Source organism: Rhipicephalus microplus, chromosome 2, assembly GCF_043290135.1.
Source record: "Rhipicephalus microplus isolate Deutch F79 chromosome 2, USDA_Rmic, whole genome shotgun sequence".
Classification (NCBI taxonomy): domain Eukaryota; kingdom Metazoa; phylum Arthropoda; class Arachnida; order Ixodida; family Ixodidae; genus Rhipicephalus; species Rhipicephalus microplus.
Genome location: NC_134701.1, coordinates 208,566,057 through 208,587,007, shown reverse-complemented (window position 1 = coordinate 208,587,007; position 20,951 = coordinate 208,566,057). Strand labels below are relative to the sequence as shown.

Genomic DNA, 20,951 nt, shown 5'->3' with positions numbered 1-20,951 from the left:
TTTCTGTTATCTGCCTTTCATTTTCTTATTGCTAAGCTTTTGTTCTTTCATGTGTTTTGATTGATGGGGTGGGATACGTTTTGTTGTTTTCACAGTGTTGGGGCCTTTCATTTTGTAGACTATATGCTCGCTATTTACCCCCTGTAGATGGTCTTACGCACGCATGTTTCGCACCTGCGTTTCAAATGTGCCAGGCGCCCACTCGAATTGAAGCCGGATGAACCTTGTGAAGTGGTAAGGAGCTTCACTCCTAACAAGACGCGAGAACTACACTTTCTGACCAAATTAATCACACATTTCTCTATATCGTTGGTGTTTTTAGAATGAAAGCATTGCAGTTATCACTCACTTTTTTTGTCACATAAATGGTAACTTGCAGCACCGCTTCGGAACGGTATACAATGCATGCAGGGGCTTCTGTTCATAAACACAGCACTCCGCCTGTTGTATTTCACGCCACCATTTACTGGCAAATCGCGTAACACACCTTGCAACGTCCACGAGTTCATGTCTACAAGTAGACATACAGGACTGGTCAAAAGTTTCCAGACCACTATCCCGTGTATTTCGATGCCAGCATGACGTGTAAACTTTTGACCCCGCACCCCCCACCAGTGTACCTTTGATTGGGACTATCTACACAGCTACGTTACATGCGATCGCGCTGTAGTTTAGGTTTATAGTGCCGCACTGTTTGGCTCCCACGTATAAGAATAACTGATATGAAAGCTTACTCTAGAGACAGTCCAGACTTTTCAGATGGCATATCCTCAAATGCACCCGAACGTTTCTGAAATGAAGCAGTGTAACATTTATTATAGCGTCATCAGTGCACCATGAGTATGTGACGTTATTGGCCACGGGAGTTAACTATAGTATTTGCCAATGGTAGCTATAGTATGTGCCCATTTATTGGTTCACACATCAATATCAGCTCGCTGAATTCAAACGGTATGATTTGGGCGTGTTTGCCCCACAACTGTAATTGCCCTCTGTATAGAGTGCCTTGCCATGCGTTATCACAGCGTGTGCGGCACTCACAGGTCCCCGATCAGCCTACATGCTAATACTACCATCGCGACGCGGCATTCTTCGCAGGTAAGTGTCGAGCTTGTTTTCAAGAAAAAAGGGTCAAGAAATGGAGGTTATTGTTGCTGAACTGAAAGACAGCCAAGGCACTGTTTTCCCTTTGAGTACAATTTTTTTACGTCATGGTTGTTTTATAGCCATGTGAGACGGAGAGTATATGCACACGATTTTCATCTCTTTGGATAATAAGTTTCGTCACCTTTAGATAGATAGATAGATAGATAGATAGATAGATAGATAGATAGATAGATAGATAGATAGATAGATAGATAGATAGATAGATAGATAGATAGATAGATAGATAGATAGATAGATAGATAGATACTGCTAAATCTCTTCTTAGCAAGTGGTGTCAAGCTGAAAACGGTGAAGCGAGAGGCGCCACGGTGGCCTAGTGGCTAAGGCGTTCGGCTACTGACTCGCAGGTCACGTGATTGATTGATTGATCTGTGGGGCTTAACGTCCCAAAACCACCATTTGATTATGAGAGACGCCGTAGTGGAGGACTCCGGAAATTTGACCACCTGGTCACGGGATCACAGGATCAAATGGTCACGGGATCAAATGCTGGCTTCAACTGCCGCATTTTCGGTAGAGACGAAAATACTTAGGCCCGTGTGCTCAGATTTAGATGCATGTTAAAGAGCCCCTGATGGCCAAAATTTCCCAAGCCTTTCACTACGGCGTCTCTCAACCATATGGTGGTTTTGGGACGTTAAACCTGAACAAATAAAGAAGAACGATGAAGCGAAGAGCGTTGTGAGCGTACCGCCGTTGCCGTGTAGCTGGAGCGCGCCACCGTGACCGAGACGTCAAGGTCACACTCGAGGCTGGAATTTCGGGTGGCCACCCGAGCCAGCTCTTCTGCAATGTCACGATCCGCCTCGCTGTGCCAGTCGTCCTCGGTGCAGGCGGCCATTTTGCCTTGATGTTACCACGGCAGTAGGAATCTGGAATGCCTGCGCAAGATACCACGTGGCACGTTTTAATAAGCAGCTTGCGGCCCACAAAACACGGTCACAGCTTTACAAGTTGAGTACCTATAAAGTCGCTCTTTTAAGACACCGCTTGTGAAAGATGAAAATAACGCCAGTAAAACTACAGGCTTGCATATACTACTTTCATGAGGTCGAACGGTTAAATTTGTGTTTGGAAGCTTTTCTTTATTATTCATTTTTCGGGAAGGGGTTTACTATGTGAAAATAAGGGCCATGGTATTTAAAGACCACGCTGGCATCTAAGATACGTTATCTCACGGACTTAAGAGCAGTGATGTAAAGAAAATCTAGGCATAGCTATGTCACCGCTTGTCCACAAGCTTACCTCTGGCTTACAAAACTTCCTATCACACGGAGTGCTCCTGAATAAACCTAGTTTAATATAACAAATGATATTTATGAGCATTCGTAATATACTTATCTGCATAACTGTGCTCAACATTTATTTTACGATGACGGCCGAAGTAACTACACGAGAAGCTAACGCATCAAGGTTTTTTCTGCGTCTAAAGTGTGCATCGGAATATAATCGAATGTACCAAGTATAAAGCCACAAGCGCGACTTGAAAAGCGCAGAAAAGCCTTACAGTGATGTAGGTGTGCGCTTTGCGGGAAAGCAAAATTTAAAAGGCATGCTTATAGCATCATTTTGATACTAGAGTACAGCCTGCGCGAGAAGCAAACATCGCTTTCAGCAAATTGCGTTATTCTACTGCCAGTCACCCCTTGAAGTAGTAGGCGTGGTGATTTACTGGTGCACCGAAGAGGTGGGGGCGGGTTGCAGCCTCGGGTGAAGACGAGCTCTTAAAATAGTAATGCTGTAATACATTTCTTATGGCCTGCAGAATGACTATGACCTTCATGAGAGAAGATATAGAGTGGGCCACACACAGAGGATGAATAAAGTACAGGGCACAAATTGTACTAATAAAGTAATGGTGTCGACAGCTACCAAACAGCGTGATCACAAAAGCAGCAGCATAATAAAACCTAAGACGAAATTCTTAACATGTACATTTCAAAATTACTTAACATGTACATTTCCTTCTGTCGGGAACACAGTGTTCTGAGATAAATGAAATGAAACTATTTTTTTAAAGCCATGCCGGACAACGGTTCGGTTGAAACACAGGCTGACCAGGAGCCAATATTTTATATAAGCCTGGGTCTTTTTTTTTATTGGCGCCAGTATAGCCTGAGGCATAAGTTAATAAAAGAAAAACAGCATATCCTCGGAGTGCATGATGATTAGAGGGGCGAAGCGTCTGTCCGTCAGTTCATTCTTGCTTCCATCCGTCCGTGCGTTCATTCGTCAATGTGTCCATTCATGCGTCCGTCACTGTGTCCGTCCATGCGTCCGTACATGCATGCGTCTGTCTGTCTATCCATCCAGGCGTCTGTCTATCCGTCCGTCCATTTTGTGAACACTCCAAGTACCGCCATCTCGCATTTTTTCATTCTATAATCATCATGTAGAAGTACCGCCATCCAGCGGACATTCCAAGGACTAAATGAGAGGTGGCACAGCCGGGCTAGAGGAGTGGCAAACGCGCACTCTATTATGGCCTGCGCTTCGTGTCTAGTTTCCACCTTTCACCAGCACTAGTTCATGGCACTGCAGTCCAACCCTCGCTAAACCTCGCTAAAACAAAGGAGGTTACGCCCAGTGAGTTTAACGTGGCAAAGTTTGCTGGTCAGATGGTGCTCAAAGTGCCTACTTTCGTTAGTGGTTTTTTAAAGGCGATAGTCTTCCTTGGGGACCTTTAACGCAAAAATTTTTGCATGTCTGTCGGTAAACTTGTCTGTTTGTCCACGCGTAACGATATTAGATACTCTGGTCGGCCGATACCCCAAACGTCGACCCCATCCGCAGCGCCCACCAATGTTGCTCAAGGTTCAGCGTTCATACTTGTGCGATTGTCAATTAAAAAGCAATTATTGCGCATACCTGAGGCACCATAACAACACGTTTATATTCTGTATGTGTATCTTTTACTAAAAAAGGCATACATAGGTAATTCTAAGGACCGTAGCGTTTATCACGCTGCGTTGACCATGCAACGCTTGCACGAAAAGGCGAGTGTTTGTAACGCTTTGCTAAGACGACACGGTGGTGGCACCTACCCGTCGCCTTGCGTTCTACAACTTATCACCTCTGAGACGGGTGCGCACGCCCGTCTCAGAGTTAGGCGCTTCGTTTTCCAAGAAACTGCCAGATGGCGCTCATGTTTCACGTGTGACGCGACTTGATGCGTTAGTTCGCCTCCGCTGTACGCTCGAGGCACTCTAATGCAGCGCCCCCAGAATACCATTAACCGATTTCTTGCGCAGAACATCAAATAATTATTTTGTTAACTGTCTCCATATGCAAGATTATCGTGTTTCGACGAAATTTGCAGATTAAATTGCAGATACGGGGCCAATTTTTTAGTAAGCATCGAATTCAAGGAAAATTTTATTGCAGATTGAGTCACCGATACTCGTCTCTGTAGGTTATTTTATAAGAAACAAAGATCGTTTTTATTTATGAATATTGTTCGTGGGGGGCCTCCTCAATTCAAAAGAGTGCACGCGTGCCGATCCTCTAGTGTGGCGGTGGACGTTGCTACCTACTACTACTACGACGATGACTACTACTACTACTACATACATCGCGGGCGCACGGCCCATGGCTTAAGGAGCTTCGCCCCTAAAAACTCCGTTTCATGCATGAAGGCCAGGAGAGGTCGATACAGTGGACCGCGCGTCCAGGTGGTCGGCTGGGTGGTAGTGACGAACAAAGTTGATGTTCTAAGCTACAAAAGTTATTGTGTTGGGTCCGAGACACCCCTGAATGAATATGTAGCGATTTGATGGCGTCCAAGGTAGAGATGTAATCGTCGCAAAGTTAATAAGAAGATGACGTGCTACAGCCGAGGAAGAAAGCGAGAGGCGGAACCAGAGCAGCGGTTATGGCGTGCAGCCAGCCAAAGCAGCGAAATGTTTCAGCTGCTCCGAGCCACGAGCCACCGGTGCTGGGCGTCTTAATCCCGTCGACTGGCTCCCACTAACGCGGAGCTAGTTGCGCTAGCACAGTGCTAGTGGCACCCAGCCGGCAGGAGAGAATCGAGGCTACAAAGACCCTTAAGGGGGCCGGGGCATCCCTGAACGGACTTGCGGTGACGTGACAGGGTCCAAGGTAGACGTGCCGTCGTCACTTCTTCAATGAAGAAGGAAGGTAACTAGCTAAGGAAGGAAGCGAGAGGCCGAAGCAGAGCAGCGGCTGTGGCGTCCAGCCAGCCAAAAGCGCCTGAGCGTTCTAACTGCTTCGCGCCACGAGCCACTGGCACACGTCGTCCCTTTCTCCTGCCCTCTGGTCGCCACTAGCGCTACGCCACAAACCATATCTTTAGGCTTAGCTTTCTAGTACTTCGACGTGAAGGAGGTCAAGAGGTACCGGTCATGTCAAGAGGCACAAACCACTGGCCAAAGATGCTGTAAATAACCAATGTTTGCACGAGGCGCCGCGTCTTTCCAGATGAGAGCTGTGCTCTTTTCAAAGTGCCGGCACCGAATCTCCTCGACCCATGTCAGATATGTTCCATTACCTGCCGCGGGTTGTTCAAGAATTTTTAACGCAAACAATCAAACAACAAAAGCGACTGCCTATCAGCAGGCATCTGCGAGTACCTTTCGTCATTTGCCTAGACAAGCTACGGCCTGGTAAACCGGAAGGATACGCGACGGTAAGTTGAAGAGAAGGTACTTACCAATGTGGGCCTGCGGACGACCTCGCTGAGCGACTGTCTTCTGCGGGAACACCACGCGACTGCGAGGCCTCGAACGACGCCGCGTGACCTGCATGAGCCGCACGAGCACGCACTTCTTCTGCCTCTCCATTTGTTTTGTCGTTGGGGGGCGGCCTTTGAACGAAGGTAACAAAAAAAAATTCAATGAGTAAAATCTGTCTCACAGGCACCATTTTTGAAATGTATACAGTGCTAGTGCGATTTATATTCCATAGAGCTCCGCAAAACTGGTCAAGACGACGGTACTTTTTTCATTTGTAACCGCCTATATAGAATGGCAATAATCTACCATATTCATCAACAGAGGGGATAGGTCAAGAACCGAGAGACAGCAAATATGTACGAAATACTTATTAGAAGAGAGAAAACAAAAGTACAAGAATGAAAGATTACAATAAACAAAAAAGCAGTAGATACGTAAGCAATTCATCGGAGACCAATTTATGAAAGTGGTTAAAGTTCCCCTTGACAAGGCCGCACAGAAATATTACAATTATGAAGCTTTTTATTTGAAAGAAGTTATATTGGTTCATCATAAGAGGAAATCTAAGGAAGAAAAACAACACGTTGCCATGCAAAGCAGAAGGTGCGCTTCTCATTGTAAGTGTGCCTTCTCCTTTTGGCACGTCTGATGCCTAGAAACAACCTTTTTTTTTTTCAACACAACAGACTTTCCCGGGTGGTTATGTGCCTGTTGTGATGTGTACTGGACAATACAGATTGACAATGACAATGTGGTCCAGCTGTCTTTCACAATCTCTTTCGTTATTTAGTTTTCTAACATTTGATTTCCATTTCACTTTCCTCAGGATCGGGTAGCATACTGGATATTTGAAACCGGTGACGGTCCTGCCTTTTTCTTTTTCTTCTGTTTCATCTTCTTTCTCTGTTTGCTAACTAAAGTTGAGGGACCACTACATGTGCACGGGACGAGCCAACCCTCTTTAATATGAATAACATTCTTGGCATCGTAGGACCAAATTAGATTTAGACTGTCCAGTCAGTTGTATGGGCTGATCTGGAGAGTATGGTGCGATCTGCAAGGAAGTTTGACAAACTTATGAATGACGACTGGTTTTATTTGCGGATGATTGGAAAAGTGAATACATTGTAACGACTTCGTAAGGATTTTGCCTACCTTTTTAAAGAGTGTACGTTTCTCTGCAGTGTTTTCAACTTTCGGTAAAATGAACGTCAACAATTTTTTTATGTTTTCGGCTACGTCACTGTTTTCACGACAAACCCGAGATCAAGTTTGGCGTTGTGTAGTGCCAGGATTGACAAGGTCGGAAAAAGAAGCAGAGAAAGAAGTTGCATTAAGTAGATAATTTTAAACTGATTTCCCTGCTTGGTTTTAGTTCTACAGACCATTCCATTGGGCAACCTGTCACTGGTTCTTCGCCCATCCCTCTTCGTGCGTGAGCGCCATTCATACGAGATCACCATCGTCATCATCAACATCTACATTTTTACGCCAACCAATACCAATGGCAACCCGGCCCAGGACGCCATTGGTATCGAGGTCAAACAGAGTCGCTACTTAGCGGGGAGCGGACGAACCTCGTAGTGTGAATAAATTCTTGCATGGTCTACTAGCCAAGCTCAGTGCTTGAAGAAGCGGTAAGACGTGATAATACGGGCAGGCAAACTACGAATAGGTGCTCCCTGTGGCACTCTCGTGTCGAATTTGCATCATAAAATTGCAAATAAAAACCGGTGCAGCTATGGAGGGTGATGCAAGTAATGTCGCGAAAGCAAAGCTTCCGTATTCTACAACTACGCATCCTATCGGTGACGTCAAAACGATCGCAGCGCTGGGCTCTCTAGTGGAGGCCCTCGCGGCCAATAAGAAAGGGGTGGATCACATTCAGCAAGCGTTCTCAAATCATGAATGATAATATGCCACTGACGCTCAAGAGGACGGTATGTAACAGCTGCAGCTGCGGGTATACTTTATCTATAGAGAAGAAACCTGGAGGCTTACACAGAAGGTTCAGCTTAACTTGAGGACGACGCAGTGAGCGATGGATAGAATAATGATAAGTGTATAAGACAAGAAGAGAGCAGAGTGGGTCAGGGAAAAAATCGAGGTTAAGGTCAAGTCAAGCCAAGATTCTTGACGATGAGGTGCGCACCAACGCTGGGGGATTGGCCAAGAACCGCATATCATAACTGAAATGAAGAAAAAGAATTGGACATGGGCTGGGCACGTAGCACGTAGGCAGGACAAACACTGATCATTAAAGGTAAGTGACTTGCTTCTCAGAGAAAACCAATGCATGAAGGAGAGACAAAAAGTTAGCTGGGCTGATGAGATGAAAAAGTTTCGCCGGTATAAAGTGGCAGCAGAAAGGACAAGACCGCGTTCATTGCAGGATCATGGAAGAGGCCTTTGCAGTGGGTGTAGTCAAGCTGATGATTATGGCAATGCTGCTGCTGCTGATGATGATGATGACAAAGAAAATAAGTAAAAAATGGCAGCATATCCATGGAGTGAATGATGGATAGTGGGGCGAAGCATCCGTCCGTCCATTCGTTCTTGCTTCCGTCCATCCATGCGTGCGTCTGTGTGGCCCCCTCCCCCCCCGTGCGTCCATCTGCCCGTCCGTGCGTGCGTCTGTTCGTGCGTCCACACGTTCATCTGTGCGTCCGTCCCTGCTTTCGTCCATGCATCCGCTCCTGCGCCCGTCCATGTGTCCGTCCGTTTGTGCAGCCATCTGTGCGTCCATCCATGCATCTTGTGAACACTCCAAGTACCGCCATCTCGCATCTTTTCATCCTATAATCATCATCACCTTTCTAAAACCTAGGAGGCTACGCCCAGCGAGTATAACGCAGCAACCCTTTCTTGTCATCTGTGCGTGGTTGAACAATAAAAAATTCGCAGCGTGTGTGTTAACTAATAGCCGAACTATCCTGTCTCTCATTCACCCTTAGCAGCTATTGACATGTACATTGAGCACTATCTGACAGGAAAAGGTTGCTACGTTATACTCGCTGGGCGTAACCTCCTTGGTTTTAGAAAGATTTAGCGAGCGTTGGGCTGCAGTACCATGAATACAGTGAACTAGTATATACCATGAACTCGGGGTGGTTAAAGGTGGGAAGTAGACCCGAAGCGCAAGCCGTAAGAAAGTGTGCGTGTGCCACCTCTCGTTTAGTCCTTGGAATGTCCGCTGGATGGCGGTGCTTCTATATGGGGAATATATGATGAAAAGATGCGAGATGGTGGTACTTGGAGTGTTGAATAGATGGACGAACAGACACACAGACAAATGCATGGATGGACGCATGAACGGACGCAGGTGTGGATGCATGGACGAACGCAGGGACGGACGCACGAACAGACGCATGCACGGACGGGCGGATGGACGCATGGACGGTCACACAGATGGACGCATGGATGGACGGAAGCAAGAACGAATGGACGGACGAATGCTTCGCCCCACTCTGCATCATTCAGTCTTTTTTTTTTCATTTTCACTTCATTTCACTTTATTTTCAATTCCAACATGATAGATCAAAAAACTGTTTGGACCCATAGCCAAAGGCTAGCATAGGGTCCAATGATGCAATACAAAATGGCACAGTATCCAAACGATAGCACAAGGCAACAATAGCACATGTAGCAAAACAATAGAACAAGGCATTCAACCAAGATACAAGATGCTAAACATTGCGGATATAGTGAAGAAGGTTAGGCATTGTACAGACAGATATATTCAGATACTCGAACTTGGGTAAGATAACAGAAACATGTAATTTTTATACACAAACAAAAGAAAGGCAATGAATAATAACTACGCAGTAAACTTTCACCGGACGTCCGAGGATATGCTGCCATTTTTTTTTTCTCGTCGCGCCGGCATAGACACCTAGCAACTGTGTTTTCATGATGTGACACCACCACTTCACCTTTGGCCTGGCTAACAGAAGTAGCATTACTGGGCCAGGCCCTAACTAGAAGCGAACGCGTCGAGTGCATACTACCTTTTCAACCATAAATGATATGTACTATGGAGGAAAGATGGTTGGTAAGACCAGTTAGCATAGACACCCTGTCATGCTGTTTTCGCGATGCGACAGAAACACTACATTCACGGCTTGGCTAGCAGATGCAGTAAAATGGGGCCAGGCCCTGATTAGAAGCGATCGCATCGAGCCCATTCATGATTGGTAGCATGGAGGAATGGTGGTTGTTAATACCTGCTGGCATAGAGACTTTGCAATGATGTTTTCACGATGCGACAGCAGGACTTCACCCACAGCCTAGCGAGCAGATGTTGCAAAATGGGGCCAGGGCCGGATCAGAAGCAAACGCGTAGAGGGTGCCTCTCCCTTTCAAACCACCCATGATTGGTATCACGGAGGAAAAGGGGTTGCCAGGATAACCGCTTTATAGCTGGCGTGGAGAGCACTTCCCACAGTTCTTATCAGGCGCTGAACACTTTAGAGGCTCGGGCTGGCATCTTATCTCTTGTCTACTTAGTCTTCACTTGGCGTCGCGCAGGTAGAGCTGTGCGTCAGAGGGGTATCAAACAAGTAGCCCATGGGCCACCTGCGGCCCGTGGACGACCTGAGCGTGAGTGCCTTGTTCTTGTTTTAGAAGTGAAGCTCCACATATTCTAACCTTGTCCAACGTCACGCGTAACCAGCAGTATCTCCCGAACAGTACAAAAGATGGCGCTGTCTGATAGAAATATATACAAGCTGCAGTTGAGCGAGAATATTCTGGATGGCGCTGCACTGCTACTCTCCGATCGGCTGCTGCGCGGGCTGTGCCTGCGTGCGCGGGGAACGACTGCCTCCATCATTCTCCTGGATCGTCACCATACGTCGGATTGTTGGTGGGGCATGGACGAAGCGGAGTCACCAGTGTGTTTGTTGGCACCCGTTGCGTGACATCTGCACATCGTTACCTTCAGCGGGAGGTGGCGCAATTTTTTTCGTTTTTTTTTCATGGCGTATACAAAGATTTCTTGTCTCCAACATCGTAAGGTGAGAAACGTCATGGTGCCACAATGTGTTAAAACACAACTGCTGAAGAAATGCCTATGTCAGCCTGACAGCAAATTTTTTACAGAAATGACCCGAACTCTAGTATGGGACTGGCCTTCTTTCAAATAGTTGACAGGACTACTTGCCACTCCTTTTCCTACACTCAAACAATATTTGCCACCCATATTTGGCCAGGATTTAATGCGGCCCACTACGATAGGTGAGCTTGAGACCCCCACGACTGACCATATAGTGACATATTACCTTGAAAGATTGAGCATTGTACAACTTGTAATAGTTCAGGGGAAGCCTACATTCTGCTCACACATTATACAGAGCTAGGAAGAGATACAGATCCTTTTACACCCATTTTTGGATTTATTTCACTATATTTATGTGGATACTTACACTAGCAGCTCGTGTGCCATTGCAGGAACGTAGCAAACCTATAAAACACGCTCTCGTGATGCCCCTCGTTACTGGGTCGCGATGAAGCCGACCAAGCCAAATGGTGTGCCGTTATTAGAAGCCCCAACGAAGGAGATAAGCTGTAGGCCACCCGGAAAGCCCACAATGCAGTGGTCAGGCTTGAACTGCCTATCCCATGCGTGGTAGGAACGCACTTCGTGCTAGTGGCGTCTCTCAGCACTGTTCGACTAACCAAGACAACAATACACACTATATCGTCGTGTTCACGCTGCCACTTCGGAGTTCCGAGTATGCGTGGTATTCTCACAAAGTCGTCGCATTAACAATAAAATAACTAGCTAGTACACGCGGAGCAGCAGAGAAAGATAAAGTTTGTTGAAAGAATATTAGGAATTATTGCGCGTGATATAGTGAGGCATTGCTAATGCTTCTCGATTTTTTTTTTCAGACGAGAAACTCATGTGGTTTTGTCACTACTTCTAACACTTCCGTGTTGTAAAGCTATCTTTGTTGTTCAATTTTGACACTTGGATGCGAAGTTGAACCCGATCATTTCGAACTTAGTGAAATCGCATATCCTTTATCTCAAACTGTTTTGAAACACCCCCATGCTTTATTAACAATTCATAGGAAAGTATATAGCTAGATCAAACAAAAGAACGCACACATTTTACTGCATCGAATATAGTGTAGTGCAAAACACTCCACGAAGCTGAATTTTTCTCATTAAATTTGGCTGTTCTTCATGATCAGGATTTTAACAAATGTATTTTATACAGAGTTGAGGTTGAATTAGAAGCATGGTTTCCAAATAAAACGCCAGAGGTAACTCTGGCGCTAGTGGCTATGGGAGTGGCGAGGCTTGGCTATTCAGCCAGCATATGAGTGATGAGAAGAACACTCATTTGTGGAAGCTTCGTTCTTTCGGTTCCTCGTGGCCTGGAATCGCTTTGTCGATTCAGGAAGTTCGGCACTTGTTCAGCCGTTCCGCTTCACCGCCTGAACTTTTGTAAGCTCACTAATTGAAATCGATCAACGAAGTTTACTATGATATATGCTTTTATTCGAAAGAAATGCCCAAACACAGCAATAAACAACGCTAAAGTGCTCTTGAAACCGTAAGCCCGAATATTTACGTAAATTCACGTGCATTACACCGTTACTCTGGTAGCTGAATGATCACAGCGCCAAGGTCCTGACCTCTTGTGGACATTGTAAGAAACCCTATGATTAGGAGTGCGGTCTACCGAACCAGTAAAAGTTATTGCTTGCCACCGTGTATTTTCCACGGTTATATCTTCATTGTTACGTTGTACTGGCTCGTCGTGTAGAGCTCTCGTTCACTTCTCCGCTCCTTTTCTTAAAATGATAGATGTCGTGAAAACGAATAACCTGTTATAGTGCACTGAACTAGTGATAATCATGATAGTAGATTCTGGAGAACAGGACACTGAAGACACCGTGGTTGTACGATGAACAGGTATACACCCTATCGAGAGGCTCCTTGACTTGACCAGCCACCGCCTTCAATACAGCTCGTTTGAAATGCGTTTGTCCGTTTGAGATGCCTTGGAACCACATGAACACAGCGTGTTTGATACGAGTTTGTGCTGCTTATGACAAGTCAAGTTCAAGTGAAGGAGCGTTTCTGAATACGGGGATAAAACGAAACTGATGATAGGGTCAAGCCAGAGTACACTGTATTAGCAGCCGAGCAATGCGCGCAGCAGCGCATGAAACGTTTTAGCCCCTAGTTACGTCGATACCTTATTTTTAGCCATGTTCGGTATTAATGTGTCCAACCTCGCACTGCATATAATCTCGCACTCCTATTTATCGGCCACTGAGAAAAAAAATGGGAGCATATCCACGGAGTGAATGATGATGAGTAGGGCGAAGCGTTCATACGTCCATCCATGCTTCTGTCCATCTGTCCGTCTGTGCATCCGTCCGCTGTCTGTCTGTCTATCCGTCTGCCCGTCTGTCTGCCAGTGCGTACTTTCGTCAGTCCATCCATATGTCTGTCTGTATGTATCTCTGTATGTCTGTCTGTTGATCTGTCCGTCTGTCCGTGCGTCCCTCCACGTCCATCCATTCGTGTGTCCATTCACCCATGCATGTGTCCATCTGTCTTATCGTGTTCGAGAAAGCAGACGGCGCGCGGGTAACACCGAGGAGACGCGAGCCAAGGAAACCAGTCGCAAGCGTCTGCAACGGGTCCGCCGCTCTGCTTCGTTCTTGTTCCACTAACGATCCGACACGTACTGTGACTATCCAGGAGACTGAGAGAGGCACTCCTTCCTCACACATCCAGGCACAACCCGCGCAGCAGCCAGTCGGAGAGTAGTGGTACAGCGTTATCTAGACTATTCTCACTCAAGTGCAGTTTGTATAAACTTCTATGAGACAGAGCCGTCTATTATACTGTTCGAGAGATACTGCCTTCCTTTATTTCTCGTCTTTTCTTATCTCGCTTACGCCACACGCAGGACAAGGTTAGACTAGAAGGAGCTTCGCCCCTAAAACAACAACAGCGTATATTCTTCAAGGTGTGTTCTTTTCGTTTTCTTGAGGCGATGCAGGGAAGTGAATTTCCGACTGGAAATTGACATTGAAGATGAAACATTATCTATACAGCTGCATATCAACCTACATGATAAAAAGAACTAATGTTTGATATGTCATGTTACTTTTGCGAGTTCATTAAATGGAGGTTCTTGCATTGAAAGACGTCGGCTCGGCTTCCGCGTAAGTTTTTCTGCATGTTGCGCCTCAAAAGTTTTTTTTAAAGTGCATAATAAATTAGGGATATTCTTTATTTTTGTCAGCCACGGAAGGGGCCTAAGAATCTGGAGTAAAATTGAGTAATCTGCCCAATCGCCAGTGACAGCTGCCGAACCATAGTCCACTCAGTGTTCCTTCTGCATACATAAATGGGAGCTTCTGTGCAAGGAAACAAAAAGGCAGTTCCCAAGTTCCATTTGTCAGACTTTCTGAGCCGTAGACAATCTAATTCTGGCCGCTCACATAGAATCAGTTTTTCTTTTCCGAATTTAAACATAACGGCAAAGCGTGCGCACGCATCTCTTCTTTTGGGTATTTTTTGGTGATTTTTCTTTCCCGTTTTGGTTTAAGTAGTACGCGTCTTTCTCGCGGAAGTGATTTAAGCTGATAGTGAGACGTAAGTGGAGAGGACTTGGCTGAGGAAACTGTACTCGCGAAGCTAGATAGTAACACCCGGTACACTTATCGTTCCTTGTTTTTCGAATATTGCACCTGAGTTACAATCATGCACAAATAAAAGGGGAAGGCAGTCGAAATCACCTGGAGCAAGCTTATTAAAGCAATCTTGAGGCCGGCGTCAGCGAGTATTGTACAAAAGAGCCGCGTTTAAATTAGATTCCACCACTCTGGTCCTTTCTGTTGGTCTTGCAATTTGGCATGATGATTTCGGCTGTAATGTTTTACTTCTTCGCCCTTTTTTTTTCCTCGTCTGTAGTTTTTCATTTGCAGCACACTATCCCGAGATTTCTGACAGCTTTCTCTTACTTGATTGCAGTTTCAAAGCTCCACTGAATGGCATCTATTATAATTCGGAAATATTACCTATTATAGGAAAAAACCGTATTTCGCAAATAACTGTATTTACTAAAGAGGTTGACCGGGAGCTAAAACGAAAACGTATGAAACGTATAAAGGTATTATGGAAATTCGTATTTACGAGATACCAGTTTATATGAGTTCATTCATGTTATAGGTTAAAGACAGACTTCTTATTTATACTGGAAATTTTTTGGACGCACAGTAACTAATCAGCGTATGACACTAATTAAGCTCATATGGTAGGTTAAAGACAGACTTTTTGTTTTTACTAGAGATTATTTAGACGCGTAGTAACTAATCAGCGTGTGTCGCTTATTAAACTGATATGTTAGAGAAGTGACAAACGTTTTATTTCTTCTAGAGATTATTTGGGCGTCTTGTAACTAATCAGCATAATGCGCTTATCATATTCATATGCTAGGTTAGCAACATACTTTTATTTCTTCAGGAGATCATTTATATGCGTGGTAACTAATGAGCGTATGACGCTTCTTATACTCATACCACGAGGGCCTACCTTGTGTGAGAACAAATAAGCAGTATGTTCATACAGGCAGCAATGTGAGTGAGAAATGTGGGACGATCGTCAAGAGACACCCACTTGTTGTTCGTGGCTGCATCATTACCAGCGCCGCCAACGCGAGTGCGTACATGCACTTATGTAGCACTAAGCTGTAAGGAGACGCTTATTATTTAGGCCTCCATTTGCAGTAATTGCTACGAACAGTTGGCGAAGCGTCGCACCAAACTCCTCGTTGTCAACGTAATACCCTTGCATGTTATTGATATTATGATGCTAAGTACTGTTGCTGACTGCGTTAGATGCTGAATTTTCGGGGGCTTTTGAGCAGCCTCATTTTGTTTTTTAGATGCTACGTGGTTTGAAATTTGTCATTTGTTCTACTGGAATACGAGAGTGTCGATTCAACAAGAAATATATCCTTGCGCTAGGCGCCCTAAGCTCGAGACGAAAGGTTGTTTAAAAGCTTGGAAGTGTCTTCCCCCTTATTAGAGTTCCCAACCATGTTTTCTTTTTAATTCGCATTCTTATACTGTGCAAGAGCTTCAGCTAACTGTGTTAACCGCCGTAGTGCAGCTAGACAAGGCTACAGCCGCTAGCAACTGATGCCTGAGATTTGATGATAAAAACAAAACTCACAAGGTCCCTTGTGCCTTAACGTAAGATTACTAGAAATAGAAAGCCAATGTATTTTACTTCTCAGTCGAAGTATATATTACTTGGGGTTTTACGTACCGAAACCACGATATGATTACGAGGGACGCCATAGAGGAAGGCTGCGTTAATTGGGACCACCTGGTGTTTTATAACGTACACTGATATTGCTCATTACACGCACCACTAACATTTCGCATCCATCAAAATGTCACCGCCAAGGCCGGAATCGAACCCGCTACCTTCGGGTCAGCAGCCAAGCATCGTAGCCACTCTCTCCTACCGAGGCGGGCAGTCGATGTACGAGCGAGTAGGGATCACGAGCCATAGCTTCACGACGCACTGCCATGCACCGTCTTCACTTTCTTCTCTTCAGGTCGCACGCTCTCCGGTTTTGTTCCCCGCCCAAAGGAGGGTGCTACAATGGCATATTGTATTGTTACGTCAGATGACGCTTGATGGCGTTACAAACGTTTTGATGGCAGCATCATTATGACGTCATATGCTGACGTCATCACGCGATGATGACTTTTCGCATCCCTCGTCCCAAACGCCGCGGAACGGTCACCATCGATGGTCAAATTTCCCGTTTGTTAAGGTATGTATGCATTTCTGCTTAGTGAAGTTAGTTGAACGTTTGAACCTCTCCGCCTTGACCTCTCTCGTCTTTGGTTAGTTGCGCGCATTTTATTATGATTCAGAACTACTATCCAACTGGCACAGCTGAAGGTCGAGTTAACAAAGAAAGAAAAAGCAAAAAATAGGCAGATTCCGCATACAGTGAGAATCTATGATATGCGAAGCACGAATGAGAAATGTTGATATCTCACTTTAGAATCAGCACAACGTTACGAGGTGAAGGTAAATGATGACTTCCGTGTCATGATTATCATGTTTGGATGTGTCGTTTACCTTCGTCATCTGTTCACGTCATGTGACACAAAATTTATTATATGTGGAGCTAGGCCGATAGCATGCTATGAGCGTGGTATGTTGTCATGTTCTTACATGACACGCGTGTCAGGATTATCACGTTTGCACCAGTCATACATTTCTTCATCAAACAACGTCACGTAACACCAAATTTGGCATATGTGGAGCTAGCAAAACGGCCACGAGCGCATCATGAAGGGCCCAATAGACTCCAATGTAGCGTTGACGCGCGCACACGCTGGGAACAGCGACGCTACGTTAGCAAAAGCTGAGCACTCTATAGTCTGATGCCAGGCGTGACCAGCGTCCGTCGGCGGGGCCCGACGGCAATCGGAGCGGAATGCGACATGCTGAATTTTGCACCGATGCGTTACCCAGACAACACTGCGTCTCCCTCTTTTCGTGACGGAGGGACGCTGGACGCACCGAAATGCGCATGCGTCAAAGCAACGCAGCGCGCCTCTGCGAGTATATGGCAGGACCAGCGCATGGCGTGGCAACGTCGGCGTGACGCGATGAAATGAACGCCGGCGAGCACGCGCACCGCGTTACGTCAATATGTATTGGCAACTTGACTGTGGATTGTAGTCATGTTCTCACATGACACGAACCTCATGATTATCATTTTTGCACCAGTCACTTACCTCTGTGATCCATTGGCATCACGTAATACCGAATTGGGCATATGTGAAGCTAGCGAAACGGCCACAAGCGCATCATGAGTGTGGAATGCAGTTATGTCGTTACATGACACGCATGTCATGATTATCATGTTTGGATGTTATATTTACCTATGTCGTCCATTCACGTCGCATAATACCGAGTTTGGTATATGTGACGCTAGCGAAACGGCCGCGAGCACATCATGAGCGTGGCATGGAGTCATGTTTTACATGACACGCATGTCATGATATTCATGTTAGGGTCTGTCGCTTGTGTTCGCCGTACATTCATGTCATACCATACCAGTTTTGCAACATGCCATGGGAACGAAACCACAGCAAGAGCTGCAGGGCCATGGTATGTAAATCATGACACTCATGACATACATGTCATGTTTTTCATGTTATCACTAGTCAAATATGTTCGTCATATCATACAGTCATGTTATGGCATACCAAGTTTGGTATTGATACTATTATCAAAACGGCCGGGAGAGCTAAAAGTCGTAGGCGGCTAGATAGATAGATATGCGCAAAGTCGCCGAAGTTAGCTGAGGAATGTTTTGCATTAAAGAAAATGGGTGGAGGGGGGCATAATAACTCAGGTGGCTGCTCATGGCGCTCGTACATCGATGTTCTTGAGCCTCGGCGTATTCCTCAGGTAAAGTTTTCATCTCACGCGCTGCCGTGACACATCTCCGAGAGCACGTATAAAAAAAGGCACGGTGGAGACTTGCACGCGAAGGTACCAGCTGATCGCTAGAAAAGAATGTCTTTCATTGAACTAATTAAATTATGTTTGCCCAATTAACCTGACAGTAATAGGCTCTTCTTTTACGTCAAATTATGCTCCCATATAACATGTATATTGTAAAACTATTAAACAGAACCATTGATAAGCAGAACCATTGAACCACGTATATTTTTAAAACACATTTCTTAATATTCTGAAAACCGGAAGAAAGCTCTTCGAGAAGACACGAGATTGTTAGTCGTAACTTGTGCAGCTTAAGGCATATGAAACGGAGTTGATCAATGCTGGTGTGTAATGTAATTCTAGAGCTTTACCGAAAGCTCCAGTGGGGTGCCCTTCGAGCGTGACACATAATTTCGCTCGCTCTCGGTCAGATATCGACGCTAATGACGCGGGCTTAGACGGTTCTCTGAGAATTCGCAACGACTGAAGTTTTAATGAGACACTGAATGCCAGAGGCGATGGCTGCCCTTTCATCGAGAGTCTTTATAAGCGGTCCGTTTATGAAACACAACAGCGAATCAGCTGCACTTCGCTCGGCTGGGGTCACCGTGTATACATATACGTATATAGCTTACACCATGATCAATTAACTATTCGCTTCGAGTAGAGTTTCATGTACAAGAGAGACATGTATAAAGGATATACTGGACTAATGACGACCGTAACTTTTGAAATTTCACTTATTTCTATGTCAATAGAGAATTAAGACTTATTTATAACTGATGCCTGGTAATCACGAGTCTACTAAGAAAAATACACTGTTACTGAAAGAACTCGATGTGTTAGTTCCTATCCAAATAAAAAGCTTTCTTGCTGGTCATTCCCATTCTCTGTAAGTTAAAAAAATCTGATTCATGGTATGTGCAGAAATGGCCCGTATTCATATGCACCACTTCGGATAGAAATTGCGAATGACCCTATTTTTGGTGTCCGGCCATGCACCATCGTTCTAGGCACGGGGAATGTTACCATAAAACAAGTTCCCCGGAGATTACTATACTCTGTAGTGCAAAATCTCATGACCACTGCTTAAGTGTTTTACCAAAACACGCAGGAGTGGCATGTTTGGAATCAATAACAAACCTCACGTGAAAATAGCGACCATGTGCACACTCCAAGTTTAGTGTCTAGTCCGAGGTGATGAATTTGCGCTCCGGCGGTGCGAACATATAGATTCTCGCGTGCCAGTTTCTGAGTATCTGCTAGGACAGCTTGTAAAGAAGTGATAAAAGTGCAAAAAAAAATTTCTATGTCATTCGGAACTTATTGCGTAGAAGGAAGTGGCTGAAGCAATATGCATTGGTCTTACCAAAAAAAGGCGCTGTGAATAGCATGACTAACGTAGGCCAAGCTTCTTTTTGGCATAGACAGCGTTAGTGAAAACGATAGCTAATGAAGCCAAGGACGGCATAGGATACAATAATTGTAGTGATGTTAGCGTATGTTCATATATGGTATACAGAGGAAGAAAGGGAGGTCTACAAAAAATATCAGCATATTCATGGGGTGAATGATGATGATTGGGCGAAGCTCTGAAAAGACTCATTAATAAACCGTGAATTTTCCGTTTGCCCAGTCGGTCATCATTTAAAGATGTGAGAAACGCTGTGCGTATATGCCGTGCCGCTTGGGCCTCCCGCTCTCGTATGGCAGGATCTTGGCGATGGCGTCGTGCTGCTTTACGGCACGCTTCTGCCTCGCGTGCTCGCACATCGCAGTTCCGCCTTCGAGCGCGAGCCACCGCCACTTTGCGGGCACGCCACTGTGCGGCCTTGTCCATCCGCCGACCTTCTGAACACGCGCGTGCGCCAAAACGGGTTTTATTTTACTGCACCGCGCCCCCTAGCGTATGGCACCGCCAGCGAACACGCGATCGCCAACGTCTTCGTGTGACGTCATTTCTGTTTTCTGGCGCGTTCGCACATTAGGGTTTGTCTTTGAGCGCGAGCCACCGCCGCCTTGCCTATATCACAATACAAGTAACGCCCTCTAGTATCTTGCATTTTGAGCATATATGCATTAGTTGTAAGTACCGCCATCTAATGACCGGTTCAATACCTAACGAGAGCTGGCTACATACAATTACGACGGGATACACGACCAGAACGATCCGCTGCCGGTAGGGACTGAATGAGCAACGTTTAGATAACGCGCTCCCTGCTATCGCAACTGAGATAAGGTGGTGGATAACACATTCAGCCCCGCCCTACCGACTCGGCGTGCACTGATGGACAGGGGCCAGGAGCTGCTGGATACATACGGGGCCCGCAACTAGGTAACTGCCCTGTCTGGTGCCTGCGCGCACTACCAACAATGTTGGGCCCATAAATGTTGATTCATCATCAGCTAAGGTGGTGGTTGTCTCCTTGATTGGGTACTTACATTAACGAAAACAAAAATTATTAGTCAGCTAGCACTGCCACGAATTGCTAGAGTCTTCGCGAATTGGCACAATTCGTCAAAAAGGCGCACCTCGAGAATGCTTCAGTCATAACTCAGCTCTCCTTCGAAGTCAGATGT

The 20,951-nt window shown here is 45.6% G+C and overlaps 1 protein-coding gene across 2 annotated transcripts in view; it reads right to left on the bottom strand.

Moving 5' to 3' along the window:
- The window catches only part of LOC119169586 (uncharacterized), a 49,634-nt gene extending 43,702 nt beyond the window's left edge, over window positions 1-5,932 (bottom strand). For both annotated transcript variants that reach the window (XM_075884684.1, XM_075884689.1), the window contains exons 1-3: window positions 5,837-5,932; window positions 1,859-2,048; window positions 735-790 (exon numbers count right to left, since the gene is read on the bottom strand). In XM_075884684.1, the coding sequence (XP_075740799.1) occupies window positions 735-790; window positions 1,859-2,008 (206 nt within the window). In that variant the 5' untranslated portion in view covers window positions 2,009-2,048; window positions 5,837-5,932. The remainder of the gene's footprint in view (window positions 1-734; window positions 791-1,858; window positions 2,049-5,836) is intronic.
- Window positions 5,933-20,951: the final 15,019 nt, after the last annotated feature.